General features: G+C 33.6%; 1 protein-coding gene across 1 annotated transcript; it reads right to left on the bottom strand.

Moving 5' to 3' along the window:
* Positions 1–2,429: 2,429 nt before the first annotated feature.
* LOC128676537 (uncharacterized) lies at positions 2,430–4,688 on the bottom strand. Its single transcript, XM_053756690.1, has 2 exons — positions 4,555–4,688; positions 2,430–4,014 (listed from the first exon to the last, which is right to left on the bottom strand). The coding sequence occupies exons 1-2, from the start codon at positions 4,560–4,562 to the stop codon at positions 2,553–2,555; spliced, it is 1,470 nt and encodes a 489-aa protein (XP_053612665.1). The 5' UTR covers positions 4,563–4,688; the 3' UTR covers positions 2,430–2,552.
* Between the last annotated feature and the right edge of the window lie 7,214 nt (positions 4,689–11,902).

Here is an 11,902-nt window from a genome sequence, read left to right as displayed (position 1 = left end):
TTTTTTCCGAAAAGCGGTTAGTTTATCATCGTTTTAATTTATCATAAATAAAACATTGTTTTCCAAATAAAGTAGTTGCAATATGACATTTGGTGTGTTTAAAATATTAACTTAACTTCTTTCACTATTACAGTAACTGAGTGGGTCATTTATTTAGAAATTTGTCTCAGTTAAGTTCTGTAAGTTGGTACTTATTACAAAAATATTATGAAGTAACGACTTAAAACAAATGGAGTATATATCTATAAAGTAACACAAGTGCAGTATACCAATAACCTAATATTGATATACGCACTTGTGTTAAGTGTTTGAATAAGTTGAGTTTGAAGTCGGGTTTGATAAGTTAATTCTGTTTTATTTTTATTTTGCGTTCGCAGCGTCTCGTCTCTAACGCATTTAAAAAGTGATTAGAAGTTAAATTGACACAATATGAACTTTTTGTGCACAACACGGGCTGTAATCAAAAACGAAATTATTCAATTTTCATAGAAATTGGGAACAGATTATACAACTTTTGATTTGTAAATAAGACTCTAAAATGCAATAGGCATATTAACGTTATTATCGCGAATCTCTGAAAATGGAGTTTGTTAAAGACAAGATTTACTTGTAATAATTATAAGTGATAACAATAAAAGCTAATACTATTCTCCTTCTGTGGTAAGAACACTTCTTATTTTATTCTGATAGTGGCCTGTGTCCAACTACATCAGTGGTGGCCGGAGACTAATGCCCATTTTCACCATTTAACCACCCATTTAACCCTCTTAATCGTAAAAAAAGTTACGCAGATGGGCTAAAGTTAGCCAGGATCTGCCCCCAACCTCAGGTTCTCCTCAACGGTTTACAGCAAGGACATGATTTTTATATCACGCGTTGTATATGTCTAACAATATTAAAAGCTTGACAAAAATGACAATTGTGTAAAATTTTTTTTTTAACTAAATACTAATACATAAAAAATGTCTTTTGACCAGAATTACGAGTCCTGAATTAAAGCTAATTTTAATGTTACAAATACACAATTAAATATTGTGGGCACTTATTTACAGTTATGGATTTAATAAATACTTACTTTTTTATTTTTACCCTAGTTTCACCCTGCGGTGTTACACGCAGTTTATAATTAGGCAACAATTTTAAATGATACGTTTAGGCACGTTTTTAATTTTATACACAGTAGCGCCATCTACTTTACAAAGCGCCATTGACTATCACATTTTTTAACAATCCTCCGGAGTCACGGAATCGCTTACTTTCGGCCTATGTGTTAATCCAAGGTATTAGCTACCTCAATACCAAACTAAAAAGTAAATTGGCCCAACCGTTTGATCGTGAAGAAGTAACAAATATACAAACTTTCGCCTTTATAATAGTAGTGGGTTATTGACCAAAACAAAATAAGTTGAAATTCAGCATATATACATACCTAAAAGTTAACTCGCTAGCTAAGTAAATGCACCGCGTTCAGAGTAAAATTGAGATTAAATTTACATTGTTGCTTTTACCGGGTTCCGTCTGTTATGGTAAGGTATTCATAATCATAGGAGACAACGACCTGTGTTCTATTTCAGTCGGGGGAGCGTGAATATTCGCGAGAACAATCGACAGAAATTATAAATATGAAAATCACATTTCGTACCTTTTATAGTTTTTGTACATCTTGTGTTTTTACCACACTTTTACGTAAAAGTATTGTTTTTACACACTTGATATGATTACCTACGTTCTCTCAAACATTTGTACTAACATTTGTAGGAGTCGAGTATACAAATATAAAGTTTAATGCTCCAGAGTGAATAATAAAGTAATGATTTTGTTGCAGAATATATTTTAACAACTTAAATAACTAGACCCCGTTTGTTTAGATACTAAATTGAGATAATAAAAAAATATACGTTTTCATTGGAATACACTTTAAAAAGAGGCCAAGTGCGAGTCGTTCATGAAGAGTTTATTCCTAGTAACAAACATATGAGAATCATTTTTCTCTTGCAAAAAATGACTGTTTACATAGTGGAAGTAATGGAATGCATCCGGTTTCCTTTATTCGACTACGGAACCTTAAAAGTTAATGCAGTTACTTAAAACCAATCATGTTATATATTCTACTTTTAATACGCAATGAATACTTATACTAAATAACAATATTGTCAAAATTGTTCTAACAAAAATATTCAACATAGCTATTCTAGTTCTTACATATTTTATAGAGGTCGTCATTTCAGGATGTTTGGTCCCAGAGGGCGCGGCGCGCAGTGCCATAACGGAACGTTGCAGAATCACCCACGCAGACTTATGATAATTACATTTGGAATAACCCAACCAAACAGCAAATGGCAGGGCAGAATAGAATAATGCTACAAATTATAGGACTAAGAACATATATTTTTAATAAAACACATACTCAATAGTCGCTATTTATTAGCACCACTAAATAAATATAAAATGTGAACACGTGGAAAGAATACATATATCTTGTAATACTTAACAAAATCTTACAATCAATATCTTACTACACCAAAATAACTTAACCTAGCTAGCTAAATAGATTATTTTTTATTTGTGACATTCTTCAATATGCGAGTGCGGGGCGGTTCAAAACTGTCGTACAGTGATTTACGAAGTATATCGCTTTCTTTAATAATCCTCTGGGCTTTATAAGCCCTTTTCATTTTGGCTATATCTTCATCAAATGCCTGTTTTGTTGCTTTCCTAACGATCTCATTATCTAAATAATCCAATTTCAATAACACATCCATATAAGAACTTTCTATGTTAAACATCAATGTTGAAATGTTATCTCTCGGATCTTCTGTATTATCAAACACCTTTACATTAACATACTGAAGGCAGGTAAATAACTTGCATACATCAAAAGAAGAAATAAGTTGCTGGAATTCTTTTAACAGTATCTTCTCAAAGAGCTTTTTATATGCAATTTCTTTTTCTTCTTCAAATTTGATTAGATAATTGTACCTTTCTATATAACCCTCCATGCCTTTCTCTTCATCTTCTATAATTCTTTTTAAAGATTCTTTTTCTTTTAGAACTATTGAAATAATATTATTTGAAATGCCTGCTTCGTGCATATAATGGAGACATTGCCTCCTCATGTCCTCAAAAATTTCAACAATTTGTTTGGGATCTACAAAAAATTGCCGCGAGTCTACTTTTTTTATAGACAACTTCTTTTTATTTCCACCCAAAGACTCGCTGGATGTAAAGGAGACCCGGGGTGATGCGTTACGTGCTGCAGCCTCAAACAAGGAATCACTGGCACCGCGTTGTTCCGTTAACCACCAAATTGGAGTTAGGTTGTCTAAAAATTGACGGTACCGTGACAACTTCTCAAATGAGGCAAATATGTCCTGTAATCTATTCCTAAGTACCACATATTCATCGCAAATTATACTTAATTGTTCCGACTTCCTCTGAGCGGCGAGTGCAGACACTGACGCTATCATCTGATACTTTTTTGAACTATGATAGTTTGCTCCAATGAATTGAGAAAATCCGTCCTTAATTTCTTTATACATTTTGACGATTTTCTCATATTCTTTCATTTCGGTAGCATATGACGTTTCCATATGTACGATTTTATCCAGCAAATATGCTGTGTTAGCTTTAAATAAGCACATGTCACGAATGTTGTTCATATAAACCTTTATATCATCTGAACGACGTAAAGGTCTACCTTCAATTATATTGAAAAATGTATCATCGAAATCACGAACAGTGTGAACATCGAACGTTAAATCCGGTTCTGGTTTTTGTTTCTTAGCTTTCTTACATTTAGAAAACACTCGGTCTATTTGAGGTACATCAAAAGGATTGCGCGGACTAAAATCTTTAATCATTCTGTCTTTTTTTCTGAATGTCGATTTCTTAATTTTTATTTCAGGAATCAGGTTCTCCTTATTGTCTATTATATTTCTTTCACATAAGGGTATTTTCATGAATTTACTCCTTGCCAAACGTTTCTTGGCTATTTCTTTGGGGGTGGGCGAAACTCTGGAAAAAGATTACAATAGAATATGTAAGTATGAATTTAATATAATAAACTCATTTATGTAATACTATATGCGTCCGGGGTTCTGTCTTCATTGGAAATTTGGAATACGAATCATCATCGTCACCCCGTTTACCAAATGTGGAATTGTTATTGGAGGATACAATCAACTGGGACCACCATTAACTAGGACCGCGGCCCCAGTCGCTGGACTCAGCGCATGTAATAAATTCATGTCTAGGATTGTCGGTTGAGTGAGAATAATTTTTCGTGCGACTTTTCAATTGAAACCGCGGTCCTAGTTAATAGCGATCCTAGTTGATGGAATCCTCGATATTGAGAAAAATATTCCTCCAAGGTCTTACCAAATTTTAAATGTAAAATTAGTTTTAGATAATAATAATGGATTATTCGTAGTACAAACAAAAATTAAGAAGTTGTCAAAAATAAACTTTCACCCTTTCACCGTCTAAAAATGGGCAACAACTGACCTTCAAGACTGATTTGAGATACCTACCTAGTCTATATAACTAAGTACTTACTTTTTCATCTTTTCTCGTACTATCTTAGTAAATACTACAAATTCTCTTATTTATTTAACGTAGGCACATGTAAACAACGAGTACCTAATTATAGAAATTGGTAAATAAATTATATTAGAATAGGTATTTTTTTTCCTTTCATTGTCAATACCAACATTTCAGTCAAAGATAATGACAGACAACCTACCGATGTCGATCTTCTTAGAAATATTTGTTTTGGCTCCAAAGAAGTTCTATTACAAAGAAGAATACACCATGGAATTAGTAGGTACTCCGACTTACTAAATTCATGGAATACACACATACTCATGTCTTCATCTCTAACGGGATAGACAGAGCCGAGAGTTGCGAAACTGTCAACCACATTTGATTGTTATAATACAAAGAAGAATACAAACACAAAATTTACAATTTGTACTCTAATCAATTATTTATTATCTCTTGTTAGCTTATCTTTGTTTTGTTACTAATTAATTCTAAGTTGGTATATTTATCAAAGGGTTGAAGCCGCGGGCAAACAGTTGTCTCATCATAATCACCAGCCATTTAAACGACTGGGGCAAAGGATAGATAAGAAGTATATGCCATGATCTATCACGCAGTTCCAAGGCCTTACAGTACCAACGTACCTTTCAAAGCACGGAGGAGCTCGAGATAATTCATATTCATAAATTAAAAAAAAAATATTTGGTCACCCATCGATCAACTATTACAAGAGTAACTTAGCCACCACTATTTACCCGAGCGATGCGGGACTGGCTGTTAGTAAATATATAATTTAAACAGTGCGTCAGAAACACTTGAGATATTCCCGGTCTGGGATTTGCAACGGCGTCAGTCAATTTGACGCCCCGCCACGTTCGACCGCGGCCCTGGGCGTCTTGATGACCAAGGAAGTGTTGCTTCTGACACGCTGGCCTTTGGCCTAAGACATGAGCGGATTTCTGGCTCAGCGTCTGTTTTTTATTGTTATTTACTCACAAGACTCGTTTACAATCAAAAACAAGCTATGTAGGTAATAACTGGATCAGAATTGTGAAAGTGAATAAGTATCATATGGAGAGGATACGAGAATTAAGGTCTCATAATTAGACTGAAATATACGTTCACATTACATTTATACTATAGTTGAGATATCCAATTAATAACTTAGTATATTTACACAGGACATAATTGTATGTTTCTAAAAATCTCTGTACTCTTGAATCACAAGAATAACACATTTAAAAAACACAAACAAAAAACACGACTTTCGATATTTATTTCGCTAAAACTTTTGAATGGCTGAACCGATTTTCATGAAACATGACTAAGAACACTCTAAAATGATCTATGATGCAAAAATACTAAACGAAAATCGGTTCATCCGTTTGGGAGTCACGATGCCACAAACAGATACACAGACAGAAACGTTAAGCTTATAACACCCCTCTTTTTGCGTCAAATGTTAAAAAGAAGCTAAGGGATGTATGGGTGTAAATAATTTGGGAAAAATAATCGCGTTGTAAGTTCACGGCGAACCACTAGTTAATTTTCATTGCGACTTCGTACCGCTTCAGCTTATAGCTTGTACCCTAACTCCAACTGACCCTTAGAAACCACCCAGAAACTATGCCAAGGGCCGGCATTGATCATATTAATTAAATCTCCTTGGTCATCCCCAAATTAATTAACCCTAGTCAAATATGTGGTCGAATGAATTGAATTGTTTGGAATTAATTTTGCCGTAACTATGATTAGAATATTTATAATTAAACTTATGAATACGTATTGGTCAGTTTCGTATAAAATATTTTGTTGAAATTATGTCATCGGAATTTTGTTGTTATGTTTCTTCTATCTGTAAGCCAAGTGAGTTACGGAGTCCGAGGGTGACCACATCACCCTCGGACTCCGTAACTCACTTGGCCCACACTCAATTGGCATCTAAGTTGAGTAAAGTTTATGAAAATTGCATTTCTGTAGTCTGGATAAAAAATCGAATGTATTAATCATTGAAATAACTAATTATGATAACTAAATTAGAATTTACGTCATGTGCTCACTTGATAGTGAGCCAGAAGCCTCTATATACACATTTTTTAAATTATCTTTGTGGGTTCAAATCGTAAGAAAGTGAATTTGAAAAATGTACCTACCTTTAAATTTGGTAAAAACGGAATTCGCCTAAGTACAGTCAGTCGCCTTATTTTTCAAATCTGATTTTTAAAACGTCGGAGAGAGTCGACTCGTAAAGAAGTAAAGAAATCGCCTTATTCTCTGATAAATCACTATGCCAAAAAAGCATTATATATAAGCGACGGTTTTCAAAATTCACAGCAAGAAGAAAAATAAATTAGTTTCTTTTTCCTTTCCTAGTTATTATGACGGTGAAGTTTTCAACTAAGTTGCGGAGTTGAACAACTTTTGAGTAAGTAATAAATTCTAGCCGCTACTGCACCTTATGGATGTATAAAAGTTGGAACAACAATATCTAATTGACTGTGGCCTTTTTTGTGGAAATCGTAGGTTATTTTTTGGCTCCTTAACTTGTGTAGTAGCAAATTAGAGTGGATTGCACCGACAACTTTGACGTTAACTTTAACGTGCGCAGAAATTTAACGAAACGCAAAGTACGTCATTTTGTCTAAACGTCAGCGGCGTGACCGTGAAACTCAACCTAAATTTGTATAAATTATAACATCTCTTTGAAATTGGAAGCTAACTGATAAAAAATATTATGATAATAGTTTTAGATTTATATAATATTTTTTGTAATGTTGTGCGATAAAGTTATAAATAAATAAAGAAAGGTGGAAATTAAGGTTTTAAAAATAAATGAAAACCCAAATTGTTAACTACTTAATTTTGATATTTACATGTTTAAGTTAAACACGAAAACAGTTATAAAAACACTGAAAGTCTTTAATATTAATATGATTCTGAGAGCGTCTGATTTTCCTACAAATTTAATCAACCCGCGGCGATTATGCTAATGTTCAGCAAATGAACAGCTTTACCCTATTCAAATTAGGCTTAGTAGGCGAATAACATTGTTATTTGATATATAAATAATGATGGCTTTAAAATCACATCTTAGCGTTTTCCTATAAGAGTACGATTATTTTGTAATCGTGATTAAAATATGCTAACCTCGTCATCATGCCGGTCGGGAAATCTAGACCTACTTAAACATCTTGTGTTGATTTTCTAGTTTTCATTATCGTAGAAAAAAGTTATCTGTTCATTTCCAGTGATAAGGAAAAATATTTTTCCTTAAAATGTATTCTAATATTTCGTATTGATCTCTTATTATCATTTGAGAATCGTGTGGTCGGTTGCCACCGACCGCCGCGTCGCCTGCTGACGTCCCTCTATATTAATGTTGCTTTTTCCTCTCAGCAGGCAATTCGTAGTCGCTTCATTTACGGGAAGGTATGACCTGTGGTATGACTCTATTCTAGGGCGGAACCACACGTCACATTCTATTTCAGGCTCGTGTCGTGTGGCAGTATATTAAAGAGCAGAAATCATACGGCATTATTGTGGTTTTTGTAAATTAATCATCAATATAACTTATCCTCAATATAAATCCTGATTATAGGAATTATTATTACTTATTACCTAAAACAAAGTCCTGTGCCGCGTCTGTCTGTCTGTTCACGATAAATTCATGCGGTTTTCACCAATAGATAGTGTCATCATCATCATATCGAGTGTGTTATTGCTAACACTGGTGTCAGATATTATTCAAGCCGCCTAAAGGCATCTGACTTGAGTTTTACGACTAGGTACTTACCTCCATCTAGTGGCCAGGTAGTCATAAGTAGTAATTGATGTGTGATTTATGAGGAAGGTGTGTATGATTCATTATGTTTTTACCCGAGCGAAGCCGGGACGGGGCTAGTATATAAATATAATATAATATAATATAATATAAATTATTTATCAATTTGCGTAACCATGAAATTCTGAAATATCTGTAACTAGTACAGAGCACAAAATTAAATTATATTTCAATTGCTTTCTTGGTATCCAAATACGAATAGGTATGTCCAAATAACTGATTGCTAGCAAAATCTGCGCGGTTTCGGAGACGAGTGGCCAAGACAACCCTACGACCACATTGAAAGGGGTCAAGCCTGGTCAAGCTCAAGTATTAGACATATAAGATTGCCTTTACACTTCCGCCTTTAAACTAATGATTTTAATGTGTATATAGTTACGCACGCAGTTCTCAGATTTATGTGTGTATTAGATTCGAAAATAAAAAATACAAAATCCGTAGAACACATTGTAAAGGCCTCCTAAACACGTAATAAACTTCACTATATACAAATAAAAATGAAAAGCTATTATACCTACGTCAATTGTTAAAATGTAATGTAATGTCTTAATAAACATTTATTATTTTAGTTTTCATTTTTCATTTTAATAAATAGCTTAAGTGTGTATGTGTAGTTAATTTTATATTCAATATTGCCATAATATATTTCTGAATAAATCAAAGTTTGTCAATACTGTAAATATTTTTATTTATTTATACAACTAAGTATCTAAGTAATCTCATAATACTAAACGCTTTTTTTAAATGAAAAATTCTTTAGCGGCTTTCTTCACTTTTTGTGATGGGTAAAAAAAATGCACAACATTTAATATTCAAGTTTTCACTTTTTCCGGCACTCCTGGAGTGCAACCCTTTTTTTGAAACAATTATATTTCTATGGGCTTGTGTAAAGGGCACCTTACTTCTGCGGCTGGCGGTAGACGGTAGCTAATTTGCTTTATTTGAATTGTTGCTACTACCGTATTATAATGACAGTGATCCTTCAGTCACTCCTTGGTTTTACCCTAAGGGTCAACATTCAACCCTTGACCATTTGTCACGTTAATAGTTTTGCATGTGTCGGGACAAATGTAAGTTTTTATTAATTTGTTAATTCTATTGTTCAAATTCAAATTAAAATTCAAACATTTATTCAGAAATTAGACCTTCACAGGCATTTTTTCTCGTCAATTTTTATATTTATAGTTATTTCTCACAAGCTACAAACTACTGGCATTTCGGAACGACCACTGCTGAGAAGAAATGCCGAAAGAAACTCATTTGAACAGTGTTGGTCCCTATCATGCCAGATCGGCTTACCATTATTGTTTCTTACAATGTTTTTTTTTTCTAATAATATATAAAAAATTGTAATATTGAAGCGGTGGTGGCGGAGTGGTTAAGAACTGTCTTAACGAATGTCCGCTTGTGAACGAATGATCCCAGGTTCGTATTCTACTCGCGCCAAATGATTTTGTATACCAATCTGACTCATGCATAGTAGTTTTCAGAGATCAGCACTTGCTTCCGGTGAAGGTAAACATCGTGAGGAAACCTGCACATTGGTGGACAGTTTAGTTCACTAGTGTGTATGCGACTACTTGCCACTTGATGGAGGGGTAGGTAGTCGTAAAAGGCATGAAAAAAAAATGTAAGTGGTAATCAGACTTGAAAAAAATCTGATACAGTGTTAGCAATAACGCACTCGATATAATAATTACGTCCTATTTTAAATTATATAAAATTTCTCAAAAGCTATTATTTCGGAACGACCACTGCTGAGAAGAAATGCCGAAAGAAACTCATTTACACAGCGTCGGTCCCTATCATGCCAGAAGGGGTTATAATAGTTGGATTGCTAAACCTATTGCAGGATATTCCAAATAGCTACTTAAATCGATACAATCGATTCTTATGTGAATGAATCGAGTCGTTAGCATTGATGACGCCATCCAGTGCATCGTCGGATACTCCACAAAACGAATAAAAGTGCTCGCGTATCGAATCGGATTTACTCGATATTGAAATCGAAATCACTTTTAGAATCTTGTTACTATATTGGTTGAGCTACATTAGTTGCATATATATTTTGAACAAACAGTAAATTTTCATAAATTATAACACTTAGTTGTAGTTTATTCTAATTGTTACATCCTTATATTATAAAAATAATTCCCTTTGCTTCTGTCTGTCTGTACGCGATAAACTGAAAATTTATTGAATGGTTTTTTGTACGGTTTTCACCAATAGATAACGACGATAGATTACCTCGGTGGAGCAGTGGTAAAGTTCTTACCACTGAACCGAGAGGTCCCGGGTTCGAACCCCGGTCGGGTCATGATGGAAAATGATCTTTTTATGATTGGCCCGGGTCTTGGATGTTTATCTATATAAAAATATAGTATCGTTGAGTCAGTATTCCATAACACAATACTATTATAGTAGTAATAACAGATTTGTCCCAATATATTTATATTTATTAACTTTATTTTTAGATAGTGTAGACAAAGATTAGTTGTATAATTTTTCATAGTTTTACCCGAGCGAAGTCGAGACGGCTCGCTGGTTTATTATAACGAAGAGGCCTTTCTTCTCTATACATATTTTTCTCAATATCTTTTATCTATAAGTGAATTTAAATATTTTTTTTTCTCAAAAGGTTTAATGATTTAGCAGTCTTAAATATTTAATCTCCAACATTTTTTAAAGTACTCAGCATCAACATCTAAAGTAACTTTATTTTAAAAGTTTCTTTACTTCGAAGAACTGATGAGCAACTTTAGATCTTTCATATTGCGCCTTGGGCTATTTTAATAATTATTTTACAGAGTAACTACAAAAAATATACGTATAATTAATTATTTTCTTGATTTTTTTTTATTTGTGATAAATAACCTTATGATGTCTCAAAAAAATCACAAAAATCTTAAGACTTTTAGGCTAAGCGCGCACTAGACAACTAGGTACTTACAATTTTTAGTTTGCGACATGAATTTGTAATAACGCTGTAGTAATTTTGTCTTGTTCGTGCACTGTCTTTGAAACCCATATGTCGCATTTGAGATGAGATAAAAATATCGCAGAAAATTGTTGAAAATATTATTATTATTTTTTTAAGAATCATCTTTGACGTTAACTTTAAACAACAACTACGCAAAGTTCGCTATTTTATCTAATCAAAGGCGCCGCGCAGGTTTAAGTTAAAATCACAGTTGACTGGTGCGAACATAGTATTTTTTGTTTAAAAATTCAAATACAGTGTTACTCGACATGACATGGCAGGGAATGCCGTCCCGCCTCTCCACGTCACGTGTTCCAAACAGCCTACTTTATACCATGAAATGGTTGCCAATTCTCTGCCAAACGTCGATGTGGCAGCCTGCCAACCCGTTATCAAGTAATCTCGCGACTCACAACCCTGAACTCAACTTATAAAGTGACATTCGCGAAATGAAATTTGTGTAATTTGAACGAAATCGCTTGCAAATAAATTAGCGATTTTGTTATGGTAATGTAAGAATAGAAAGAGTTTATACAATTTAC

This window comes from Plodia interpunctella, chromosome 16, assembly GCF_027563975.2.
Source record: "Plodia interpunctella isolate USDA-ARS_2022_Savannah chromosome 16, ilPloInte3.2, whole genome shotgun sequence".
NCBI lineage: Eukaryota > Metazoa > Arthropoda > Insecta > Lepidoptera > Pyralidae > Plodia > Plodia interpunctella.
This window is presented reverse-complemented; position numbering and strand designations above follow the sequence as displayed.